This window comes from Cnephaeus nilssonii (genome assembly GCF_951640355.1).
Source record: "Cnephaeus nilssonii genome assembly, chromosome: 10".
Taxonomy (NCBI): domain Eukaryota; kingdom Metazoa; phylum Chordata; class Mammalia; order Chiroptera; family Vespertilionidae; genus Cnephaeus; species Cnephaeus nilssonii.
In genome coordinates this window covers 40,284,131-40,311,038 of record NC_137081.1, presented here as the reverse complement: position 1 = coordinate 40,311,038, position 26,908 = coordinate 40,284,131, and the positions used below count along the sequence as shown (strand labels likewise).

Below are 26,908 nucleotides of genomic sequence, written 5' to 3'. Positions count from 1 at the left end.
TAATATAATTTTCATGTCTATATACAAAGTACCTATCATTTTTATTCTTTTCTCCACAGATGTAGATTTTCTTTTTTATTAGGAGAAATATACATTATGAGTGCTGTCCTTCGCCTCTGATACTCAACACAATCTTACCATTTTCTGCGAGGATGGTCACTGGATCAGAAGGTTCAGAAGGCTGGCTGATGTTTACTGCTGTCTTGGCGATTGCTCTGAATTGATACTGAGCATTCTCTTCTAAGCCAGTAGCTGTGTACTCTTCCTGGGGAATCTGGTGTGGTGTGGTATTGCACCGTACCCACTTATCACCAGGAAGTTTGCAAGCTTCTACGAAATAGCCAATAATTTTGCTGCCTCCATCATGTTTTGGACGAGCCCAGATGAGGGATACAGTACTCTTGGAAACATCGATAACTTCAGGCTTTCCTGGAGGATCTAAAACCAAAAGAGGTATTCTCAGCGTTTTTCTTAATGGCAAAAGTTTTAAAGTTCCATATTTCACATTATCCCCCAGAACACATTCCTGAATGGAAATAGTAGTCTTCAGAGATTCCAAGATTTAAATGTGTCCCTGTAATACTTAGAAAAAAAAACACACAAAAAACTCACCAACTGGCATTCTTGCAGTTACATATTCTGTTGGTTTGCTGGGTGGGCTGGATCCAGCTTTGTTCAGGGCATAGATTCTGAATGAATACTCAAGACCTTCTATAAGGCCAACACAGGGGTATTCAGTTGACCGGACAGGAGTATCATTAGCTTTCACCCACAGCAAACTGTTTCTTTCTTTGCGTTCGATCAGGTAACCGGTGATGGGGCTCCCTCCATCACTGTCTGGCCTGTCCCAGGCCACAAATATGCAGTCTTTGTTGACTTTCGTGACTCGTGCATTCTTTGGTTCACTAGGAACACCTAGAGATGAAAGCAAGGGACATGTCAATTTCTCCCTTAAGTAGCAGACTAGAAAGAAAAGATAATTTTTTTCTTCCTGAAAGAAACATACCAAATGGGAACTTAGCCAACATCTTTGGAGACGTGAGAGGCTCTGAAATGCCAAATCGATTTTCAGCACGGACCCGGAAGACATACTCCTGGCCTGGGATCAGTTTTCCAATTCTGCAGGAAGTTTTTGTCACTGAAGCTAGTGCTGTCACCCAATCACCTCGGCTTACATCACACTTCTCCACTATGTAATTGGTGATGTTACTGCCTCCATCCTCCAGCGGGATGTGCCACGACAGGGAGCAAGCATCGGCGTCTATGTCAGAAATGTCAAACGGAGGCTGAGGGGGCCCAGGAGCATCTGCATGAACCAAGAGGAAAGAAACATAAGAACAGGAATTTGATAGGAAAAATATTTTTGATCTTCATATTTAGATGTCCGTTTGGCTAACGCTTAACTTACCCATGACGGTAACTTTGATTTTCTGAGTGTCTGTCCCAGAGCTGTTCTCTGCAGTGAGGCTATAATAACCACTGTCTTTCCTAGTAACATCTTTTATTATCAGAATTGAAGAAGTATCTGTTTTATGCACGGCCAGGTGGCTGGATGTGACGACTTCATCTTCTCCTTTTTTCCATTTACAGGTTGGATGAGGCTTTCCATACACATGGGCTTCAATTCGAAGTTTCTTCCCCGCTTTAATAGTAATTTGCTCTGGCATAAGGATCTTTGGTGGCACTAAAAGGAAAATAAAAATATATTAATTTTGTGGGGAGATTATTTTCCTCTGGTGGGGAATTATATTAGTGTGTTTCAAATTGTGGGTTTCAACTCATGAGTGGGTTCAATTTAATGTTGGCATGACAGCTAATATTTTTCTAAAAAGAATGAGATTGAATTGAACAGAAAATATGAGCCCCACATACAGAAGAAAGATAGGTGTTGCTTCAAGAAACTTCTTTTATATGTGTGTGTGTGTGTGTGTGTGTGTGTGTGTGTGTGTGTATACCATGTTATATATACATACATACATATATATGTACTATGTCATGAGTTATAGTTTTTTTTTTTTACAATGTGTATGGGCTAAAATGCTTCAACACCACTGTTTTCTACTATCTGTAAATTATTTCTGGAACTACAGTCCTCAGGGAGAGATGTCTACATGTGAAAAGAAAATTCTAATAAATTTTATCACAGGATAAAGTTGAGACAATGACTACTTACACAGCTGTTCTTTGGCTTCATACACTCCTTCGGCTTCTCTTGGCAAACTGACTCCAACAGAATTTCTGGCCACTACTCTAAATTTGTACTTCTTTCCTTCCTTGAGGCCAGTGACGACAAGGCTGAGATCTTTAACCACTGAGTATTCTGTCCAGCGATCTGCAGGCTGCTCTTCCTCTCTGTAACTTATGATATAGCCATCGATTTTAGCTCCTCCGTCACGCAGGGGAGGTAACCAGGCTAATGTAGCACTGTTCTTGGTCATTTCAGTAACTTCTAGTTTCCTTGGTGGATCCGGCTCACCTAGAAGAAAAACGTGATTTAGAAACTGTCCAGGTAACCTAATCAAATCCATTTGTTTATGTACTTAAATGTTTAGTATGACACTTGCTTCAAAGTACATGGAAACTGTAGGGTATGTTGAAAATAAATAGTACAAGGTGAGTTAAGGAGTGAGTTGGATATTTATTTGTACTATATATAGGTTTCTACGAATTAAAACTCTTTCAATAGTAGATCAAAATGTTTCAGTATCTTGACCTTGCTAACGTAGGGGACTGGAGTTAAAAAGAGGAAGAAAGGATATTGCTTACTTAGGGGATCTGATGCAAGCACTGGTTTGGGGACATCTGTAGGGACGCCGGGGCCATACTCATTGACAGCAGTTACTCTGAAGAAATATTCACTTCCAGGGACAAGATTGGTAACTTGGAAGCTCAGTTTCTTAACTTCAGGGGTAACTGTTGACCACGTCTTTCTCTCTGCATCACGTTTCTCCACAATATAATGTGTCACCTGGCTCCCACCATCATTCTCAGGAGGGGCCCAGGAAATGTGACATGATGTTTTAGTGACGTCCGAAACTTTCAGATCAGACACAGGTCCAGGAGTATCTGTAAAGAACCACAACATCAGATGTACATGTCTCCTCAGCCTCTTCATTGACATGCATTTTTGAAGAGGAGGAAGAAACTTGTTAGTAACCCACCTAACACTCTGACGTTCACGAACACTGCCTTTTCTCCTGCTGGATTCACAAGTGTCAAGGAATATTTTCCTGAGTCATCACGAGTAGAATTGGGGATGACAAGGAAGGCCATTGTATCGACAAGATCAACTTGTCCTTTTCTGACCACATTATCAATACCCACTTTTCTCCAAGTGACTTTAGGGGCTGGTCGCCCTCTCACTATGGCAAATAGGCGAATTGGGCATCCTGCTCTCACTGTGACCAGTTTCCTCATGCTGGCATCCAAATCAATTTCCGGAGGTTCTGCAAATGACATGAAAGCCATTAGCCAACTTCAAAGAATGTGGGGAAATCATGTGAGAAGTGAAGATGAATGAAGTGATAATATAGGACCTCACCTAAGATTTCTTTAGGTTTAATGGCATCCTTTAGTTCTGCAGGGCGCCCAATGCCAACCTGGTTTTGGGCACACACCCTGAACTCGTATTCCTGGTTTTCATCTAAACTGGTAGCAGTGAATTCCATGCGAATGAGTTGAGCTGCAGCATTGCACCTTTTCCATCCTTCATCGGGTGATGCATCTTCTTTCTTTGGTCTCATTTCCACAACATAGCCAATTATTGGTGCGCCACCATCATACACTGGTTTTCCCCATCCAAGAGTTATGGAATTTTTGGTCGTATCAACAACTTTGAGATTGGTTGGTGGACCAGGTGGTTCTGAAAATAAATTATGTAAGAATAAATTTATGCATGGTTAACTAATACTAGGATACTTTAATCCATAATTTTATATAGTTTATTCTCAAAGATAGGCTTTTCAATATCTCAATTAATGAGTCCTTGTCCCGCCCCCCCTTCCCCCCCGCCTCCCCCCCGCTCCATAAAATTAGGATCTACCATTGTTCGTACACTTCAGGTGATTTGGTAAAAGATCTACTTTAAAAAATGTAGGATAAAATAAAGTTTTGAAATTACAGATTTAATTTATTTTTCTAACCACTCTGTACTTGAGATTAAGAGTTGGTATAGTATCAGAAAAAGAAAGAATATCATACCTATGGGGTCTTTTGCCACCACTGGTTTTGATGGCAAAGATGGTTCTCCAATTCCAATTTCATTTTCTGCCTTGACACGGAACTGATATTCATGTCCTGGGAAGAGATTCTGTACTTTCAAACGTCTCTCAGGGATTGCACTCTTGTTAACAGGGACCCAGCGTATTGAATGTTTCTCCTTTTTCTCCAAAAAGTATCCTGTGATGGACTTTCCACCATCATATTCAGGTGGACTCCAAACCACAGTCATTTCTTCTTTGCTTACTTTAGTGACATCTGGGGGATCAGGGCGACCAGGTCTATCAAATTTGGTTTTTGCAATGACTGGTTTGCTTTCTGTTGGAGGCCCTGTGCCTATTTTATTTTCTGCACGGACTCTGAAAATATATTCATTTCCTTCTATGAGACGTGTTACTGTAGCACTGGGTGTTAAGACAGCAGAAGAATAGGTAGACCAAACCATGCGTTTGCTCTCACATTTTTCAAGAATATAATTTTGGATTTCACAGCCACCATCATCCTCTGGTGGATCCCAGCGAATAGTACACCTATCACTGGACACATCAGAAATTTTCAGATTTCTTACAGGACCAGGCTTATCTAAGACATTGACAGTGGCGTAGGCCACAAAACTGCCAGCTGTGTTAGTTGCTGTAATTACATATTTACCACCATCACTTCGCTTTGCTTTAGTAAGAGAAAATTTAGATGAATCAGCACTGGTATCAATCTTGACCCTTGGTGATCTTGTTAAGTCTGTAGCATCTTTGTCCTTGGTCCATGAAACTTCTGGGAATGGTTTGCCTCTAACACCTGCCTCAAGTCTAATGGTATCCCCTGCTTTAACAGTTAATACACCACTTAACTTCAGATCAAGTACTGGTTTCTGTAAATCTTCCTTCACAACAACTTCCTCTGTCTTTACCCAGTCACTTTCTCCACCTTCATTCTTTGTTTGTACTCTGAACTCATAAATCTGGTTTTCAACACATTTGTCAACCATGAAGTGGGTTTCTTTAATGCTTCCTTTATGTACTCTTTCCCAGTCAGTAGAACCCTTCAGTCTCCTCTCAACATGATATGATAGATTCGGGCTGCCACCATCATAATCAGGCCGCCGCCACTTTAGATAGACAAATGTCTTTCCTTTATCTGCAATGTGAAGGTTTTCAGGCTCACCTGGTCTATCAATAGGGTTAATAGCCAGAATTGGAGTTTTTGTTTCAATGGTTGGCCCGACACCTACTTTATTCTCTGCACACACTCGGAAGTAGTATTCATTGTTGGCTAAAAGGTTCGCCTTGATTAATCGCTTAGTGACATCCGAAGCAACAATGGACCAGCTTTTCTGGTTTGGTTTGCGAGATTCCACTATGAAATTTGTTATCTCTGAGCCACCATTGTCTAGTGGGTTTTCCCAAGAAATTGTACAGTTCTCTTTGTTTACATTGCTAATCCTTAAATTCTGGCAAGGCCCAGGTCTGTCAAGGACATTAACAATAGCGGAACCTTGGGCATGTCCACTGCTGTTCTTAGCGGAGATGATATACTTGCCGTGATCAGCTCTAACAGCTTCTTTAATTTGTAACTCAACACGAGGTAGATCGTGAATTAGGTCAACCCGCTTTTCACGGACCAGTACTTTGCCTTCCTTGGACCAAGTTATGTCTGGTTCAGGTCTGCCTTTGACTCGAGCAAGAATATGGATAGTTTGGCCCACTCTAACGGTAATAACATCACGACAAGTAACATCAAGTTCTACTTCTGGAGGATGAAGGATGTCTTTTGCAATCACAGATTCTGCTAGTTCTCTTGGCTCTCCCTCTCCCACAATATTAGCTGCCTTTATACGGAATCTGTACTCTGTTCCTTCAATTAGTCCAGGTACTGTAAAGGCACATTGCCTAATGAGTTCATCTTTATTAATCCTGTTCCACTGTGTCGTACCAGCCTTCTGACATTCCACTACATAGCCTAGAATGGGGCTACCACCATCACTGAGAGGCTTTGTCCACACCAAGTCAGCTGTTTCTTTGGTCTTGTCTTTCAGTTTAGGATTAATAGGTGGTCCAGGTGGTTTGATGGGTCGGCAAGCTTTTATTGGGTCAGAACTTGGGGATGGATTGCTTAGTCCTGCAAGATTTTCAGCAAAAACTCTAAACTCATAGGTATTTCCCTCATAGAGTCCTGTCACTCTAAACCTCAAGTCCGCTATAGGTGTTTTGTTGACCCTCACCCATTTGCCAGTTATTTCTCGACGTTCTACATAGTAACCAGTTATTGGGCTGCCACCATCAGATTTTGGCAGAGTCCAGGACAATGTTGCAGCATTTTCAGTAATGTCAGTAACCACTGGTTTACCTGGAGGCGATGGAGGATTAAATTTATGTTTAGCAACAGTAGGTGTGGAATCAAGGGGAGGACCAACACCCATCTTATTCTCTGCACTAACTCGGAAAACATATTCAGAGCCCTTTTGCAGATGTGGGACTTTCAGCTTTGTCTTACTGCTTCCTGAAGAGACAACACCCCATGTATCTTTTCTTGTATCTTTTTTCTCAACGATATAATTTATCACAGGGCTTCCTCCATCATCCTTGGGTGGCTTCCAGGAGATAGTCATATGCTCAGGGCTAATATCCAGAATATCAATAGGACCTGTTGGTGGACCAGGAACATCAAGGACAGTAAGATGTACAGCTACTGTTTTGGTGCCAGCTGCATTGGAAACTGTGATTTGATATTCCCCGGTGTCTCTCCTTAAGCAGTTCTTAATGGTAAGTACAGATGAGAAATTGTCAGTTTCCACTGTGTAATGTTCATCGGTTTTAATCTCACTCCCATCACTTGTCCACTTGGCAGTAGGAAAGGGTACACCTCTTATAATGGCTGGGAATCTGACTGTAGTTCCAGCTTTTACCACAAGGCCTTCAATTAATTTCACATCCAGCTCCACAGATGGAGGTACTATAAAGTAAACACAAAGAAATTAGATTTTTAAAAGAAATACGCATAATTTGAAAAAGAAACAAAATAATAATGCCAATCCAAAAATTACCTAATTTTTCTTGACATTCTATTGGAATAGTTGTGTCAGGGAGACTAAGGCCCACGATATTTTCAGCTTTTACACGGAATTTGTAGGTATGTCCTTGCTGTAGTCCAGTAACAACACACTCTAAATCTGTCACAGTCTTGAACTTAATCCAGTCTTTGGTTCCTTCTTCTTGATATTCCACCAAATATCCAGTGATTGGAGAACCACCATCACGATCTGGCTTATTCCAAACAAGGGAGACTTCAGTCTTGTCAACATCTACATGGTGTAGGTCCTTGGGTGGCCCGGGGGGATCTTTTCAAAAGAAGAAGTTATGATGAATAAAGAATATTCTCAAAGACAGTCAAATGATATTTTGTATTTAGAGAAAGCAACTTACGTAGAGGATCTACAGCCTTGATGGGTTTAGGTGTTTCAACAAAAGGACCACGTCCATACTGGTTCTCAGCAGCTACTCGGAAGAGATACTGATTGCCTTCATTAAGATGTTTAGCCCAGTGACTCTTTTTCTTTGACGTAGTTGAGAGAGGTGACCACTGGGCGCTGGCAACATCCCTCCTCTCAACCACATAATTTGTAACAACAGAACCACCATCATCCAGTGGTTCCTTCCAAGTAAGGTAGCAAGAATCTTTCCTAATTTCACTGACTTCCAGATCTCGAGGTGGCCCAGGCTTATCTGAAAAGTGTTAGGAAATGCAGTTATATGTGACTTAATACAGATAAGAGCTCAAAATATATCATAATTTACTTTTAATTTGTTTTTACATAAAAAAAACAACCTAAGCATTAAAATTCTTACCTAATACAAGTACTTTTACGGAGACAGTTTTTGAACCAGCTGGATTCTCCACTGTTAAGGAATAAATTCCACCATCTTCATGGGCAGCATTACGAATTTCAAGCTTGCTACCAACTGGAGTAACGTCAATTCTTGCCTTAGTTGGAGCCTCTCTGTCTTCTTTTTTCCAAGTTACTTTCGGGAATGGCACTCCTTTGATGATGGCACTAAGTCTTAGAGTATCACCAACCTTTATATGTTGTTCTCTCGCCATGTTGGCATCAAGAATCAACTCAGGGGGTTCTTGAATAAAGAAAATAGTACTTTCAGGTTTAATTTGTTAATGCATTTTACAAATAAGTGTATACGTTGACACACCTATCTTTCTTGCAAAGAAAGCTGAGAACATTTTACTCACCAAGTCTGTCTTTTACTAGCACAGGCTCAGGAACATGAGCTGGATCTGATTCGCCAGCTTCATTGACTGCTAGTACTCTGAACTTGTAGGATTGACCGTCCCGAAGACCAGTGACTTTATATGTAGTTTCAGGACATGACTCAGGAGTGTGATTGGCTCTTCTCCACTCTTCATCTCCAACTTTCTGGTACTCAACGATATAACCCAGAATCTTGCTCCCACCATCGCGACGTGGTGGCTGCCAAGTTAGGTCAACTGAATTGCATGTTGTATCTATTGCTTCAGGATTAACAGGTGGACTTGGTTTAGCTATATAATAGAAGGGAAAAAAATAAAAAAAGAATTAGAATATATCTGAAAACAAAGTTGGATAATATGAAAACTGAATGGATGCTTTAATACTATACCAATTGGATCTTTAGCAAAGACTGGTTTGGATGGTGGGCTTGGGTCTCCAATACCAATTTCATTTTCTGCAGCAACCCGGAATTCATACTGACACCCTTCTAGAAGATCAGGAACCCTGAATTTAGTGTATGGATGGATCGGCTCTTTGGTAACTCTCACCCATCGTTTAGACATAGTTTCCCTCTTTTCCAGGATGTAGTTTGTTATGGGCTTTCCTCCGTCATTTGGCTTGTTCCAGGTTACTAATGCAGAGTCTTTGGTAACTTCTGTAACAATTGGCTGCTCAGGTGCATCAGGAACTCCTATCATAAACATTAGCAAAATGTGTTAGAAATTAAATTTTTCCTATTAACAATATCAAACACTGAATCACTAAAACGAAATGTAGCACATACTGAAACGATCTTTGGCTTTCATTGAATCAGACACCAGAGGATCACTTATTCCATACAGATTTTCAGCACGTATCCGGAAAATATAATCTTTTCCTTCAAGCAGTTTAGAAACTTTGCATGTTGGTTTAGCACTTGCAGCTGTCACAGGCATCCAAATATCTTTGCCCACCTCATTCTTCTCAATAATATAATTGGTAATTTCACTGCCTCCATCATCTAATGGTGGCTTCCAAGAGATAACCATGTACTCTTTGGTCACCTCATCAAAAATAACTGGTCCTACTGGTGGTCCAGGACGGTCTGCAGAAAAAAAAAAATCACAGCACAAAATGTTATTTCCACTTCTGCTTTAGAAAGAACAGAATATCTATTCGTCTTGCTAAATAATACTTACCAACCACGTTAACTTGACAGAAACCTTTCCTAGAGCCTGTACTATTCTCCACAACCACACAGTATTTGCCAGTGTCTAAACGTTTGGCCTTGATCTTCTCTAGAGCAAGTGTTGTTGGAGTGGTCTTTATATGCGTGCGATCATCTTCTACCACATCAGCTTCATCTTTGAACCAAGTAACCTTAGGCTTTGGCTTGCCTGAGTAATGGCCAGTGAGAGCAAAAGCTTCACCAACTCGAACCGTGATCTTATCTCTGAAGTCAAGTTCAAGTGTTGGAGGAGCTAAAATGTACAATTACAAAGGCAAGTCAGTATTACTGATGTTTTATGATAAATCTATAAGGTACAAGTTTTCAAAGTATAAGCTGGATTGGACACATACCCAGCTCATCCTTGCAAGTGATTGGCTTGGTGCAAAATGATGGCTTGCCTTGCCCAACAATATTGACGGCACTGACACGGTACTCGTACGTGTCACCTTCTTTTAAGCCTTTAACAGTGTATTTTCTGCTAAGCAAGTTGTCCTGTGTAACTTTGTGGAATTTCTCAGTTCCAATGAGACGGCTTTCTAGGACATAGTTAATAATTTCGGATCCACCATCATACTTTGGAGGATTCCAAGTCAAAGAAACAGAATTTTTAGTGACTTCTTTAACTTCCAGGTCTTCAGGGCGCTCTGGTACAGCTGTAAGTGTAAGTATGGAATTACAGTGAAAAAAACTGTCATGTTCAGGATGTAGTAAAGAATACTTTCTGAGGATTGCATTTAAACCTTAAACTATTTGCTTGGATAAATAACAAAAGAGATATCATAGAACCATTAGCGCTAAAAAGGACCTAATACAATCTAATTTCCTCTGACAGATGAGGAAATAGAAGTTCTCAGACTTGGTAGTTTTAGAATTAGGAAAACACTTCATATTTATGCCACTAAGTGGCAACTTAAAAACAACCAGGGTAGTAAACATGGAAGGATTTGAAGAATCAGATATATTCCCATAATCTATTTCACAACCACATTCAAATACTACCAGTGTCTGATATTGAGTATTTACTTAATGAATGCTTGCCAAATGAATAAAATGTTTGGCATTTATACACACATTTTGTCACCATAGTTTTTTTTTATTAGTAATTGAGTGAAGAAGTAATTAAGAATGAAATTGTACGTACTTATTGGATCTCTGATGACAATTTCATGTGATGTTTCAATAAAAGGGCCTATGCCAATGATATTTTCAGCTGCAATTCGGAAAAAGTAAGCTTTTCCTTGAATGAGACCCTGGACAGTAGCATTTTGCCGGGTGACTGTGTATGTCACTGGGGTCCACGCTTTGCGGTCAGCTTCCCGTTTCTGAATGACATAATTGGTGATTGGAGAGCCTCCGTCATCTTCCGGAGAGAACCACGTCAGCTTGCAGGAGTCATTGGTCAGGTTGTCAGGCAGGAAAGGGGTTCCAACAGGACCTGGCACATCTGGAAATAAGAGGAAAAGCTTTCTAGTTGTTTGTTTTCAATGAATCATTGGGCTCAATATTTGTTACCCTCTGTTTTTAAAAAGGGGACACAAATGTTGTTATGAAGAAAATAAGATTTTGTGTTTATTTTTTGAGTTGTTTTCCTCCCCTGGTATCTATTTTCAACCATATTTTTAGATGAAATAGGTTTGCAACAGTTACGGCTTGCCCCAGTTTCAGCAGAAGCTGAAGGAACAGTAACTGTAGGAAGGGGCTGTTGGGAAGACGCCCAGAGGGAGACGGGATGAGAAAGGAGTGATAGCATAGCTACTTTTTTGTGTCCAATTTTCAAAGGGGAGAGAGTTTTTTTCTGGGTCACCAGTGAATCAATGAGGAGCACAAGAGGTCCCAAATCTCAGAATGACCTTTGAGAGTGTTGAAATTTAACCTGGCAGTGTACCAGTTGGTCAAGTTAAAACAATAGCCATTAGGTAAAAGAGTGTTTAGTAGCTCGAAACTAATCTAAAATCTTGTAGGATTATTGCCCAATAAGATATCTTCCCTTATACCATTTTCATTAATGAAACCATAATGTTTTCATAACATTAATTATGTTCAATAGAGAACTAGTTATTTTCACATAAAAAGTGGCTGTTTGGAGTGTGATTGTTCCTAGAGACATGCTGAGAGAGATCTGAGTGGGAGGGCTTTCCTTTCTGAACAAATCACTGGAATGAAGCAGCCAGCAAGAGGTGTGACGAAGCACTGGGGAGTTCAACTCTATTTTAATGTCTAGAAATTCAATATTGATAATTAAATATGATGCTTATCTTCAATCAGAATACAGAAACCCTTCAAAGGGATTTTTGCAGTATTATGATAATTAGAAAATAAAGAAACAATCCCATGATGTGAAAATGGTCAACTTTTGCAAACTGTGGAACATTCATGTACATTTGCAGTAAAGTTGCTTTTATGAAAACTATATAGTAGCATAGTAAATGCTTATGGCAGCATGTTATATAAAAAGTCAACACATAAAACTTTATAGTAGGAGTACAACCATATAAAATATGTATAGGATATAGAAACAAGGATAAATTAAAAAATGCTAATATTATAGTGGTTAATGAGATGCTGGATGATTTTTCTTATTTTCCAAAATATTTGTAACATAATTTTATTTTAACATAGCATTTAAAAAAATATATATATATTTATTTATTTCAGAGAGGAAGGAAGAGGGAGAGATAGAAACATCAATGATGAGAGAGAATCATCATTGATGATTGGCTGCCTCCTGCACGCCCCCTACTGGGGATTGAGCCAGCAATCTGGGCATGTGCCCTTGACCAGAATCAAACCTGGGACCCTTAAGTCTGCAGGCCAACACTCTATCCACTGAGCCAAACTAGCTAGGGCAACATAGCTTTGTTGTTGATAAAATAAATGTGATCTTTAAGTTGCATGGACAGATCGAAAGTATTTACCTAATACATCGACGATAATTGTCTTCTTCCTTTCTCCCCCTTCGTTTTTGGCAAGAAGAGAATAGACACCTTGGTGGCTTCTCTGGCAATTCTTAATGACCATGGATGAGCTAATGGCTGTGCTCTCAATGGTGGCTTCTTGAGGTAATGCTCTTTCATTCATGCTCCAGGTGATGGTTGGAGGAGGTTTTCCAGACACATAGGCGATGATCCGGATCACCCCTCCAGCATGGACCACAATTCTGTCTCTGACGCTGGCATCTAGCTGAAGATCAGGTGAGACTGGAAAAACAAACGTGATTTTACAAATGTGATTTTCATTTCCAATCCAAAACAGAAATACATGTAAAAATAATAAAAGTATTAATTACCAATTCGGTCCTTCATTTCAATGGCATCTGTGACTTCTCCAGGCTCTCCAATGCCGGCAATGTTGACTGCTCTAACTCTAAATCTGTAGAATGCTCCTTCTTTTAACCCTGTCACAACAAGTTTTGTTCCTCTCACTTCTTTATCTTTAGCCTAGGGAAAAATCACACGCATTTTATAATTACAATAGTTCTTGGTAGCTACTTGTTTTAATAGTTTTCTAAAGCATAACCAAGGACATAGTTAACTGTCTTTGGAAAAATTGTTGCCAGTTTAGGTTTTAGGGATCAGTTATTACAGGTAAGCACTGAATGGAATATCTTATCAGAAATCATGTTTTCAAATTATTGTCAAATGATTGAAAACAAAAACAAAAAACTGTCCTGTGCCTTTATTTCACTTTCTCAGGGTTTATAACCAAAAGATAAGTTAACAATAACATGACTTAACTTTCATTAGATTTTTGATATAACAGATATTTGGATTATAATATGATTTCTTAATTCAAAAGATAAAGATAGAAGTTAATGCGATTCAGAATAACTGCTACATTTTTAGTTTATAGTACATTTCCGCAATACCAAGTGTTAGTTACCTTTTCCCATTCTTCTTTTCCTTCTTCCTTAAATTCAACGATGTATCCAGTTACTTTGGATCCACCATCTTTTAGTGGGGGAGTCCACTCCAAATCTGCAGATGATTTAGTCCAGTCTGTGACTTGGGGAAATGGAGGACCAGGGGGGGCTGGAAAGAACCAGTATACATTAGTATTCTTGACTATACCATGGCACTTGGGAAAAAGAAAGAAAAGAAAACAAATGGTGTCAAAGCTTACCAATTGGATCTCTAGCAGTCACTGGGTCTGACGGTGGACTTGCTGGACCCACACCAGCAGCATTGATCGCGTACACCCGGAACTGATAATCAGAACCTTCAATAAGGCCAGTCACTTTATAAGAAACACCCAAAGTCATGGCTTTGATAGGATCTCGGTTAACTCTCTTCCATCTCTTTGAAGTGGTGTCTTTCATTTCCAGCCAGTATCCAGTCACAGGAGAGCCTCCATCATATTCTGGCTCCTCCCAGTTGACAGTCATGGAGTTACGAGTCACACTGCTAACTGTTGGCTTATCTGGTGCTCCAGGGACAGCTGTGAAAAAAAATAATCACATTGATTTATCAGAACTTATGAAACACACACATAAGAATGACTTTGTAAGTGAAACCTGTGCTACTTACAGAAGAGGTTTCTTGCTGTTTCAGGTTCACTGTCAAGAGGCTCCCCAATGCCATATTTATTCTGGGCCATGATCCGGAATACATAATCATGGCCTTCTAGTAATTTGGGAACTGTGAACATGCACTCTTTGGGTTCACTGGAGACACGCACCCATGTCTTCCTATTGGGTTCTCTTTTCTCAATTACATAGTTTGTGATCTTAGACCCACCGTCATCTTTAGGTGGGAGCCAAGATAATGTCATTTGGTCTGCTGAAATAGATTCAAACTTTATTGGTCCCACTGGAGGGCCAGGGCGACCTAAAATGGTTTAAAAAGAAAAACTTTATTAGTAGAATACTTTTGAAGCCAAACATTACAGTTATGAACAGAAAAAAACACACGTAGTTTCTATAAAACCATGCAATCCTTACCAAGGACATTCAATCTCATCTCCTTTGATGCTGTTCCCAGGTTATTCACAGCTGTAATGGTATATAAGGCAGTGTCACTCCTGCGAGACTGTGGAATAACTAAGGTGCAAGTATCATCCACCACGAGTTTATTGATATGGGTGTCATAGATAACAGGTTCTTTATTATCAGGCTTCTTTGGAGGCGCTTTAAACCAGGTTAGTGTTGGGAATGGTACACCTTTAATTTTGGCCACGATGTTAACATCAGTTCCTTCTTCAACCTCCATGAATTCTTTTAGATCAATTGATGGTGGGCCTAGATTGTTACAAACAAATTATTGTCATTAGGAACAAAAAGCACTAAAGGATAGAAAATAGAATTCACAGTGACTATAAAGCTATTTATAGACAGGCTTTGTAGCCCAGCCCAATATAAAGAATAGATCTATCTTCAATTAATTTATACCAGCTTGGGGAACAGGTACATGTGGTCATCATCCTTTATCCACATGTGGCTATGTACAGCTATTGCTATCACTTACCTGGCATCATTATGCATATAGATATTGACGAGGGGCAGAGAGAAGTGGAAATTGTAGTTGTGCAGGTATGGGAGTTCTTACATGATATTCCCTTTAGTATTTATGCAGTTATGAGGGAACCTATTGTGTTAATTCTGAGATGAAGTTCTTCCCCTTTGAAGAAATATAACTGATAGTAGAGGCAAAGCAAATGTCTATTTTCCATAAATTTAGTATAAGAATGTGAAAAGACTGTTGTGACTACAGCCCTCCTAAACTTAGAAGAATTGAACAAATATACAGCAGTGGTGATAGTAACAATAATTAGAGGAAGAATTATTACCATATTTGTGTATATATTTTATCTATTAAAATGGATATGCCTTTTTCTCAAATAGAAAAACGATAAATGGGGCTTGGCAGTTGCTGAGCAAATAAATGGCCATTTTCTGCCCCTTTTGAGGAGCATGTGGAAGAAATGCTTTGACTTCTGATAGGTAAAACAGCATGCATGGAGAAAAATTATCTTAAGGAAATTCCAAGCATCATCTTATTTAAAAAAGGAAAAGTTAATATGTAAGGGAATATGATAATTCTATAGAAGTTGAGGGAATGAGTGATTAAGCAATGTGCCCATGTCCACACTCAACCCATGGTGGCTTCCTGATAGATAGACATATCTCTTTTTATTTTGGATTATTATTAAATGTCTAGAAAGACATTCATGAAAGGATGTTCTCTATTACTATGTTGGTGCTTACATGTCTGGTCTTTGATAATCACAGGACCCACAGTGGCTGAAGGTTTGCTGACTCCTGCCTCATTGACAGCTTTGACTCTGAATTCATATTCTCCACCCTCTACGAGGTCTTCCACGGTAAATTCCAGTTCTTCCACATCACGCCGATTGCACTGTTTCCATGCTTCTTTCTTTTTCCCAGTAGGGTCCCACGCAAGGCACTCAACAATATAGTGGGTGACAGGGGAGCCTCCATCATTCTTTGGGGGTTTCCACGTCAGGTGTACCGTGCTCTTTGTTATGAGGCCAATCTTGAGTTTAATAGGAGGATCAGGAGGATCTTTAAAAATAGGTAAAGAAAGTATTAAGCATTGTTTATAGCTGCATATTTTTCAATTTGGAGAAGGTATTTTAATCACAGATTTTAAAACTTACATATTGGATCCCTGGCAGTGGTCCTCTGAATGGTTTCCACAGGTGGGCCAATGCCAAAACGGTTTTCTGCACGAACGCGGAAGAAATATTGCTGTTCAGAGATGAGATCAGGAACTAAAAATGTGGTGCTTCCACAGTTTGGATTGACTTTAGTCCACGCTTTCCCATCAATAGTCTTCTTCTCAATAACATAGCCTTTGATCCTGTCTCCTCCATCATCATCTGGCATCTTCCATGTAAGTCGGCAACTACCCCTTGTGATGTCACTGACTTTCAGATCTTTGGGTGGCCCTGGTACATCTGTTGAATGCATATCACAATATAAGCAATGTTGCTTCTTAAAAAAAAATTAATTTGTTCTTATTCCATGGTAACTTTTAGTCTTTCTTACCCATGACTTTAACTCTGCAACTTGCAGTCTTTTGTCCTGCTTTATTCTTGGCTGTGATGCTGTATTTGCCTGAATGAGATCGTTTACACTCCGGAATAATAATTACCGATGAGTTTTCCGCAGTCTCCAGCTGCACAAAAAACCCCAAACAAACAGTAGTTATACACTGAATGAAATACTAGAAGTATTGAAGTCAAGTAGATTCTGAATCTTTTCCATTTTATCTTACCTGTGCATCTTCGGGTATATCATGAACTCCATCCTATTAGAAAAGAAGATGGTCAGTTGTAGTATAAACATTCCTTAGAGTGATTCAATGGGAGACACAGAGAATTGTAATTTTTCTCACCTTCATCGCCTTCTTTGCCTTTCCATCAAATTCCCAAGAGGATTTTGGTGTTGGGCGCCCCTTGATGACAGCAGGAATCCTAATCTGTGTGCCAGCTTGACAAGTCAGACTGTCCTGTGCTCCAATGTCAATGTAAACTTCTGGTGCCTCTGTAACACCACGAATAACAGAACAGGATTTAGCTCACCTTATTCAATAAAGTAACTGACACATCTTCAGTAAATTAACCCATTTGATAATATCCAAAGGTGAATGCATAGATGGACCAGTACCTTGAATATCAGTTGCAGGGATCTCTCCAGTTGTATCACTTGGTTCAGATTCACCAGCTTCATTTACAGCTTTCACTCTGAACCTGTACTTTCTGAGTTCTTTCAAATTCGGCACCACACATTCACAGGTAGTTAGAAGTTTATCTGGCTCATTTACTCTTTTCCAGTCAGTGGTTCCCTCTTCTTGCATTTCTACAATGTATCCTTTGATTGGACTGCCACCATCTTTGGCTGGAGGTTTCCATGCTAGCGAGATGCTTGACTTTGTTTTATCTTTTACCTCTGGGCAAGAAGGTGGGCTGGGTGGATCTAGTAAGAGAAAAACCCCAAACATATAAAGTTTTGAAATGAATGGAATGCTAGATTTATATGCCATAGAAATGTTGTACTGTACATGATCATTTTTTATTTTTAATCTATTAGAATATTAAAATAGGAATGCCAAAGGAATAAATTACTTTATAGAATAGAATAATATAGAACATAGTCTATTTCAGTTAGCATTAGTGCAAAAACAAAAAAAAAGCAAACAACTAATTGGGATTAGAAAGACTGCTTTGATCTCTAGATAGATCTGTATTCTATTTACACATGATTAGTGAAAACCCATTTTACTTTTGAGATCCCTTTGAAGAGATACTGCAATATTTTCTACTAAGAACATTTTAATTAATTCACCATAAAATTAAAATTAAAAATGATTTTTATCATTAGCTGGTAAATCTTTGAACACAAACGAATCTTAAGACCCTACACAGTCATTGTCTACAATCTTATATAATAAAAGGCTAATATGCAAATAGACTGAACGGCGGAACAACCAGACAACTGAACAACCGGTCGGTATGACATGTGCTGACCACCAGGGGTGTTTGCGGAACATGGCGGGCATTGGCCACAGTGGAATTGTGGAGCAGGTGAGTGGGAGTGTCAGATCAAGGCAGGGCACCAGTCATTGTCATTGCGGTGAGCCTCTGGTGGTTACTGAAAATTCTTTGCTCCCACGTGCTGCGGTCCCACCCAGCACTCACACGTGCTGCTGGCACTGGCCCTGCTTGCATCCGTGGCTGGTGCCAGAGCTGCAACCAGAGCTGCCTTGCACCCACTGCCAGTGCCTGGAGCCTGTCCTGATCACTCGGCGCCATCAGCAGGTGCAAGCGGCTGCCGGCCTCATTGCCCCTAAGGGCTTCTCTACCTCCCCCTGCTCCTAAGGGGCAATCGGGGAAGCAGCAGCTGCTGCTGGCGCCAGCTCCAATCGCTCCGTGCCATCAGTGGGTTTGAGTGGGGTCGGCATCGTCAGCACGTGGGAGCGGCGGGAGCAGGGCTGCTGGCAGACAGGAAAACTGGGGGCCACAGCAGGAGGGGCCAGGTGGGGGTGCAGAGGATGGGCTGAGACCTGCCCCTGTGCCTACAGCCCACAGTTCCTTTTAAGGTGCATGAATTTGTGCACTGGACCCCTAGAAATCACATAATAATCCTTTACATTCTTGACAGTGATTTATAATTACAGAAATTCTTTTACTCTATTGATCTTTTTAACCACAGCTCTTCCCTCTTTAGTACCTAACATAATTCCTTGCACATAGCATAAGTCCAGTTCTACCTTATTGAGTGAATGAATGGATACTACTTCATTTTATACATTATCATCCATATAGAACTTAGAGTATTTTTTGTCTTCTTTTTAACAAATAGCAAAAGTTTTTTCTAGAGTATCTAATTAGATATATTATGTAATAAATGCAATTAACCATTAAGGCCATGGAATTTTAATTTTTCAACTGATCTGCTCATAGATATTTTAGAAGTATTTTTCCTTTTATTTGACCCCACAGACTGTGCTTGAGAATCTTATACGTTTGTTTAATAAATATTACTGAATATTTAGCAACATTTTGCTTTTTGTTAAATTCCTACTGGAGGTTCTGACTATTTAGTGAGGGAGATAACTTACCACAGTATCTAATGAGATAGGGATTTATTAAAGTACTAGTAGCCCTACGCACGAATCTGTGCGCGAGTAGCTTGCCAGTAGTTCACTGCCGTCCTCCAGTAGCTCTCCACCCACTGCCCCACTCTCCTGTAGCTCCCCTTCTCCCTCCCTGACCCCCCCTCATAGCTTGCTGCCCTGCCCCCTCCTGTAGCTCTCCACCACCCGCTTATAGCTCACTGCCCCACCCTCCTGCTGATCCGTGATCTGGTTGTTACGCTTCACAGCGTAATGACCATTTTTATATTACATCTTTATTATATAGGATCTTTATTATATAGGATGGGAGTAGAGAGGAGCTTATGTCAAGGGTCATTGTTATGTGATATCTCATAAAAGTACTAGGTTTAATCCAAGAGTTTAAAAACTATATGGTTTTATGTTTGTGTTTATATGTATATATACATTTATAGAGGTAGTTGTGCATAGTATGTATTTATATAAATAAATATATACACATATACATATATACTTTTGATAGTCTATATAAGTATGAAACTTCTAACTCTAAAAAAATAAAATAATTTGGCATAGAAAAATACAAGAAATTTAAAAGCAAAATTATCCAGTTAGTGGCTTTGCCCTTTGTAAATTCCAGAAATGGAAGCATACTTACATATGGGATCTCCTGCAACCTCTGGATCTGATGGTTCACTGGGAGGGCCAATTCCTGCAACGTTTATTGCCATTGCTCTGAACTGGTATTTGACACCTTCAATCAAACGAGGAACATTAAATTCCACGCCTTTTGATCCCACTTTGGTTATTGGTGCTCGGCTAACACGTGACCAGTAGGGACTTCCCTCTTCTCTCTTCTCCAGCCAGTAGCCAGTGATTGGAGAACCACCATTGTCCAAAGGAGGAGTCCAGCTCACTAGCATCGACCCTTTGGTGCGCTCCAAAACTTTTGGTTTTCCTGGAGCTCCAGGAAGGCGATAAGGATCTTGAATGGTCACTTTATCCGATTTGCACTCGTCACTGATTCCGTATTTATTCGCTGCCCTAACTCGGAACTCGTACTGACCATTGGGGATAAGTTTCCAGAGCTAGAAATCAGATGAATAGTAACTTTTAAAAAAAGAATATACTTATGTTGATTTTCACTTATTTTAAAATTAGTTATTTTGTTAGGGAAGACTATAAAAATAAATCTATAAACTCTAATATATATATAGTTTAAAAATATGTAGACTCTAACATGGAGAAAGCTTTTAAAATGAAAATATCTAAATTTATTATTTTATTTTATTAAAAAATCCTTAGTGAAAGTATTACATATGTCTGCTTTTTTCTACCATTAACCTCTTATAGCCTGCGCCCGGCCCCCACCCCAGGCCTCAACCACCTTATTGTCTGTGTCCATGGGTTATGCATATATGCATACAAGTTCTTTGGTTGATCACTTCCCATAGCTAATAATGGATCTCTCAAGTAAAAGATACTTTGTATATCAAATTATTGTATTTATCAAGTGGCCTTATGTGCATGGTGCTACAAACTACAATGAATTTTTTTTTGGTTTTGAGTTTAATCATTAAGTTCCAAGGTTATGCTAGACTGGTGTTTATTCAAGGTCTTGCCCTTTTAATGTGTATAAGAAAATATTTAAAAGAGTTTACCCCATATCTCTTCTCTACGGCAGTGTTGGTGACTTCCTCCCATTCAGATTTCTTCCTACTTGCATCACGTTTGTCAATGATATAATGGGTGATTTCACTGCCACCATTGTCTAGAGGGGCATCCCATGTCAAATAGCAAGATTCAGCTTTAATGTCTGTAACAGCAAGGTTTCTTGGTGGGGATGGACGATCTGGAAAGGAACCAAAAGAGGAGACTGAGAAGGCAATTCTTAAACAGACACTGGATTTCGTTTTGATAAAAGAAAGCATATTGCTTACCATAGACTTCAACATGAACATTTCGGAAGACTGAGCCAAGGCGATTGGAAGCTGTAATTGTGTAAGTGCCTTTGTCCTGCCGGACTGCTTTGGGAATGATAACCTCAGTCTTGGCCTCACTTCGGGATACTTCTTCCTTGGTTATCTTCAGTGCATCAGTGGGTTTTTCAATCACAGTTTCATTCTTGGACCACTCAATCTTAGGCATTGGGAGGCCTGTCACATCTGCAGGAATGTTAACAGGCTCTCCTGCCATAACCTTGATAGTGTCTCCTCGAACAGACAGGCGCAATTTAATAGTTGGAGGCACTGTAAAAAAGAAGGACAAGGGAAAATTAGCAAAGTCATAAGGATATTTGCTCAACCCATGAGATAAAGGCATTGCTATAAATTACATTAAAAGTATTATTATGTTCAGATTCCATACCTTCATCATCTTGTATGACCACATTAAGAGGCAGGGATGGTTCACTTTCACCAACTGCATTGACAGCTTTGACACGGAACTCATACATTTGGTGTTCATCAAGGTTGTCAACCAGAAAAGATGTGGTTGGGCAGAGTCGCTTGTTAACTCTTTCAAAGTCAGGTTTGTCGTGACGCCGTTTTTCAATGATATAGCCTTGGATGGGGCTGCCACCATCACTGCGGGGCTCTTTCCAGTCAAGGGTGATAGTGGACTTCGTCCTTTCTGTATATGTCAGCCTCTCAGGAGACGTCGGAGGACCTTTAACCAGAAGCAAGTCGAAATGACAAGCATGAAATAAATGTTCATGTAAGAAATATTTCACTTCAAATTAATTGTGTGAAAAATATGTTTCTGTGTGGCCTAATCTTAATAATACCCATCTTTAAAATCCTTCTCAAGACATCTCCATTCCCTACTTATATAGGCATTCATATAAGGCAGAATTTTTCTTAGTAAACTTTAGCATCAAGATTGATTAAAAATAAATTGGGGGGGGCATGTCTGTTTTTTTTTATATTTAGCATTTTAGATATTTTTACCTCTGTCACTGGGGAAGCTTTCAATCTTAATGAACTAGGAGAGTGGGTCTGTGAAGTTTTGCTTTGGATGACCAACTGAGAGCAAAGTTTTGTTGACAGACAGTGGATATGTCTACTGAACATGCTTTGAGTCATGGTGCCTCAAGTGTGGGCTTAAAATGGGTTGGAAAGAGAATTTATGTAATGAGGCTGTAGTTTGGTGTCCCAAAGGACAAAAACCAAAAGAATAAGCTTTGAATGGTGAAATTAGACTCAATCCACTCTTATTGACTACTAGAAGCCCAGTGCACAAATTCGTGCACAGAGAAAAGAAATTAATTAGAAGAAATATTTTAGAGGCCAGGGAGGGACCACAGGAGGTTGGCTCCAGGGCATGTCCAGCCCATTTCCATCGGGCCAATCAGGGCTGGCAGGCCAGCTGGGGAGGGACTGTGGGAGGGCTCCAGGGCATGTCAGGCCCTTCTTGCCCAGTCCTAATTGGCCAGACCGCAGCAGCAAGCTAACCTATAGGTCAGAGCATCTGCCCCCTGGTGGTCAGTGCATATCATAGTGACTGGTCGAGAGGTCGACCGATCAGACACTTAGCATATTAGGCTTTTATATATATAGATTACTGAAACCAGAGCAGAGTTCTGTAGTGGAAGCCCATATCTGTTTGATCCTCTGATACAACTTAACTAGAGAAAATTCTGAGATGAGCTATCACAGTGAGTGGTATAGGAGGTAACTTTGTAGGGTTTTTTTTAGGTGGTGGTGGAGAAATAATACCATCTGTCTCTTGGGGAATGGGTTCCAAGACTTTGTTTTCTTGGATGACATATAAATGTGCATTACCAGTGTGTGCAATTTTAGGGTTTTATATTTGTTCATATTGGTCAAGGAGATTTCCTATGGTTGTTTTTTATTCCTTGATGGCTCTTCCTGGTTTGGGGCCTTCCAGGGTGGGGACTACTTGAGATCTAAAGGAAGACTAAGATATTTATCCTAAGGCAATATCTGTCCTGTAACCTTTCAAAAACAATGAACTCTCTTTAACTATTAGGCTATTAAATTAATTACTTCAGTGTATTCTATTGTAAAGATACAATATTTCTAAATTATTTTTAGGTTCTTGCTAAACTCCAGTAAACTCAGGTTTTTTAGTACATATAACCATGGTTGGGTTTGTGTAAAAAAAATTAGTGAGCCAAAAATTATAGTAAATATGGTATTCTTAAAGGTGCTAGTAGTTATTTGATTTACCTTTCTTATTACTCCCTAGCTATAGATCTTGATACTGTTGGGAGTTTGAAGCCATAAATAGAAACAAACAGTATTTACTTTATAAACACAATGAAAACCTCTTTTACCTAGTGGATCAACTGCAAGAATTGGTCCTATTTCAACAGGCGGGCCACAGCCAAACTTGTTCTTGGCAATCACACGGAACTTATATTCTTGTCCCTCAAGGAGACCTGTGATATCACATTTAGATCTCTCAGTCTCTATGGGTTGTCTCCAAGTATGCATCTTGGCATCTTTTCTTTCAATAATAAAGCCCGTGATTTCACTTCCTCCATCATCTGCTGGATCAGACCAGTTCAGCAGACACATCTTTCTATTTGTTACAACAGGTTTTAAGTCAAGAACTGGACCAGGGACATCTGCAAAATAAAACAATGAAAAAAATCAATGCAATAAGATAGTATAACTTGAAAATCCTCTAAAAATCCATGTAACATTCCTTACCAAAAACCTCTACCCTGACTGCTGCAAATTTGGAACCACAGCTATTGGTAGCTGTAATCACATATCTGCCATGATCTTTTCTCAATGCTTCCTTGATAATTAGTTCAGATTTGGTTCCAACGTTCTCTATTACAACACGGTCTTTATCCAGTTCTCCTTCTTCTATGGTCCACACTTTTGTAGGCACTGGACGGCCAGTTACCACAGCTGGAATTCTGAGAGTCTTCCCAGCCATTATTTGTATTCCACCCTTAACAGAAACATCTAGTTCCACAGATGGAGGCTCTGTTGATAGAGAACAGTCAAACATTAGCTCAAGAAAGATGCGGGGGGAGGGGGTACCCATACCAGGAAAGTAGCCATAATCTTTATCATATAACTTTTAAGTACCTTGAGGTTCAGCCACAGTAACAGGTCCCGTTTCTCCAGGTGGTCCTTCACCCGCAGCATTGACGGCACTCACTCGGAGTTTGTAATCAGCACCCTCTCGGATTTCTTTGACAGTGTACTTACGGACCTTGATCATCTTCTCTGTGCAGCGTGACCATTCATTTGTCCCAACCAGCTGCTTATCGACAAAGTAGCCAATAATTTCCCCACCGCCATTGAAAGCTGGGGGTTCCCATTCTAGTTCAATAGTTGTGGAGCTTGTGTCAGCAACTCTTGGGACAGGTGGTCCAGGTGGAGCTAGAATGAATGCAGATATACAAATCAAAACTCACCGATGGTTTTAAAATGTACAGTAGCTTACCTGTCCCATTTGTTTTTCATAGTGCATTGCAGGTAACATGGGTAAGTACTGTTTTGTGAAATTTTTAAGTTATATATACAGATGTTTAAAACTTTACATTGTAACCTCAATATAGTGTCCATAGTCACTGCTATATTTTGTTTGATTTTCCAGTTTTATTGAAATATTAGTAACATATATGTAGGTTTAAGGTATATAACATGATTGTATATATTGTGAAACGATTACCATAATTTATTAACATCTCTATCCCCTCACATAATTACCATTTTTGTAGTGATAATATTTAAGATTTGCTGTCTTAACAACTTTCAAGTATATAATCACCATGCTGTACCCCACTTTCTTCTTAAGATGTTACTTACAGATTGGATCATGTGCTGTTTTGGGATCTGAAGGGGGACTGAACTTTCCAGGTCCAGCGGCATTTTCAGCACATACTCTGAAGACATAGGTGAGTCCTTCTAATAGGCCTTCTACATTGGTCTTCAAAGCATTCAGAAGGTTTCTGTTGACACGAGACCAATGTGTACTATTAACCTCACGTTTTTCAAGCCAGTAACCCAAGATGGGGCTTCCATTGTCCTTTGGTTCATTCCATTTCACTAGCATACTGTTACTGGTAACATCTTCCACAATGGGCTTATCAGGTGCATCAGGTGGTTCTGATTTAAAAAAAAAATAGCATATTTGAATTAATTCTTTAGTATGACATAAACATTCAAATTCAAAAGCTTTGACAATGTATATAGCAATGCATATGATCAAAAGGCAACATTTAGATGCTAAAGGAACCTTACCAAATGGATCTTTAGCTGTAAGTGGCTTTGAAACACAAGGTGGTCCAGGGCCAAACCTATTTTCAGCTCTTACACGGAAGAGGTACTCTTTTCCTTCAATCAATTTTGTCACTGAATACTTGCAATGTCTGAGTGTTGAAGTGATAATAATCCATTCTGAGTCAGGTTTTGTCTTATCTTTCTTTTCCAAGGTGTAGTTTATAATTTCACTGCCACCATCATCAAGGGGTGGTTCCCATTTGCAGAGGACTGAGTTCTTTCTAATATCTTCAAATACAAAGTTGATTGGTGGTCCTGGTGTATCTAATATTTCAAAAGAGAATGGTGATTAAAATTTGTGTAGAAATAGTTTCAGCAGAAAATTTAAATGTTAGTGTGTTTCCTTTGACATAAACTTTTGATTTTCCTATATCTGTCTATCTTTGTATCACATAAGCTAATGAATAACAAGGTTGGTTGATTTCTTTTACATAGCAAGCAGAAAAAAAAAGGGACTAAGGATACCTTGCTGAAGCCATTTCCCACTTCTTTTAACTGCCCCCCAACAAACTTTTTATTTGAGTTTTACTAAAACTCTTATGTTGACTATCTTCCAGAGGGAAGGGTAGTTTTAACTACTTACCCAGCACACTGACAGTACAAGGAGCTTTTGCGATACCATGGTCATTTTCAACTTTGATCATATACTGGCCATGGTCTGGTCGAACAGAATCTCGGACACGTAGCTGAGATTCTCCTTTTTTACTACTGTCAATACTCAAACGCTCCACCAGAGGCGAGACAAATGGTTCTTCTTCTTGAACTTCACCCTTCTTTCTCCTAACTGTGGGTGCTACTCGTTTTTTCATTTCTTCTGGTGTAAGAACATTTTCATCCTTTAGCCATGTAATAGTTGGGTAAGGTGACCCAGAAATTGTTGCATCAAGTGCTATTTCATCACCTCGTCTTACTTCTAGACTTGTTCTCATAATGACTTTTGGGGCATCTGTAATGATGAAAAACAATAATTGTTTTCAATTCTGATTAAAATATCTGACAAAACATTATTCTCATTTATTTGATAATGGGAAAACACCAACCCAATTAAACAAAACTTACCAATAGGATCTACAGCTTTGGTTGGAGGAGTGGCCCGAGAAGGTTCACTAATACCAGCAGCATTTTCTGCTCGCACACGGAACTGGTATTCCTTTCCCTCTTCAAGTCCTTTTGCTGTATAGGTCAGGATTGGTACCAGGTGTTCATTGCATCTCTTCCACCTTTCTTCACCCTTAGCAATCTTCTCTATGATGTAACCCATTATCTTGCTCCCTCCATCGTACAAAGGTGGCTTCCATGTAATAGTCATTGCCTCAGCTGTAGGATTATGAACCTCAACATCTATAGGTGGATCAGGGGGCTCTGAAGAGCAAGAGAAAAACTG

General features: G+C 39.6%; 1 protein-coding gene across 1 annotated transcript in view; it reads right to left on the bottom strand.

The window, feature by feature from the left end:
* TTN (titin) overlaps positions 1–26,908 on the bottom strand; it is a gene marked incomplete at its 5' end in the record, with an annotated part of 276,293 nt that overhangs the window by 59,157 nt on the left and 190,228 nt on the right. Inside the window, 41 exons of the mRNA XM_079783141.1 lie at positions 139–438; positions 613–915; positions 1,007–1,306; positions 1,409–1,684; positions 2,174–2,476; positions 2,767–3,066; positions 3,162–3,446; positions 3,542–3,862; positions 4,201–7,167; positions 7,259–7,552; positions 7,638–7,937; positions 8,061–8,342; positions 8,458–8,766; positions 8,865–9,167; positions 9,261–9,560; positions 9,655–9,936; positions 10,037–10,339; positions 10,828–11,130; positions 12,602–12,883; positions 12,973–13,123; positions 13,566–13,714; positions 13,806–14,120; positions 14,210–14,509; positions 14,623–14,919; positions 15,886–16,203; positions 16,299–16,598; positions 16,690–16,819; positions 16,919–16,951; positions 17,039–17,187; positions 17,311–17,619; positions 19,917–20,346; positions 20,920–21,110; positions 21,199–21,507; positions 21,626–21,925; positions 23,556–23,849; positions 23,935–24,219; positions 24,325–24,621; positions 25,051–25,350; positions 25,486–25,788; positions 26,108–26,470; positions 26,584–26,886. Of these exons, the coding sequence (XP_079639267.1) occupies positions 139–438; positions 613–915; positions 1,007–1,306; positions 1,409–1,684; positions 2,174–2,476; positions 2,767–3,066; positions 3,162–3,446; positions 3,542–3,862; positions 4,201–7,167; positions 7,259–7,552; positions 7,638–7,937; positions 8,061–8,342; positions 8,458–8,766; positions 8,865–9,167; positions 9,261–9,560; positions 9,655–9,936; positions 10,037–10,339; positions 10,828–11,130; positions 12,602–12,883; positions 12,973–13,123; positions 13,566–13,714; positions 13,806–14,120; positions 14,210–14,509; positions 14,623–14,919; positions 15,886–16,203; positions 16,299–16,598; positions 16,690–16,819; positions 16,919–16,951; positions 17,039–17,187; positions 17,311–17,619; positions 19,917–20,346; positions 20,920–21,110; positions 21,199–21,507; positions 21,626–21,925; positions 23,556–23,849; positions 23,935–24,219; positions 24,325–24,621; positions 25,051–25,350; positions 25,486–25,788; positions 26,108–26,470; positions 26,584–26,886 (14,139 nt within the window). The remainder of the gene's footprint in view (positions 1–138; positions 439–612; positions 916–1,006; positions 1,307–1,408; positions 1,685–2,173; positions 2,477–2,766; positions 3,067–3,161; positions 3,447–3,541; positions 3,863–4,200; positions 7,168–7,258; positions 7,553–7,637; positions 7,938–8,060; positions 8,343–8,457; positions 8,767–8,864; positions 9,168–9,260; positions 9,561–9,654; positions 9,937–10,036; positions 10,340–10,827; positions 11,131–12,601; positions 12,884–12,972; positions 13,124–13,565; positions 13,715–13,805; positions 14,121–14,209; positions 14,510–14,622; positions 14,920–15,885; positions 16,204–16,298; positions 16,599–16,689; positions 16,820–16,918; positions 16,952–17,038; positions 17,188–17,310; positions 17,620–19,916; positions 20,347–20,919; positions 21,111–21,198; positions 21,508–21,625; positions 21,926–23,555; positions 23,850–23,934; positions 24,220–24,324; positions 24,622–25,050; positions 25,351–25,485; positions 25,789–26,107; positions 26,471–26,583; positions 26,887–26,908) is intronic.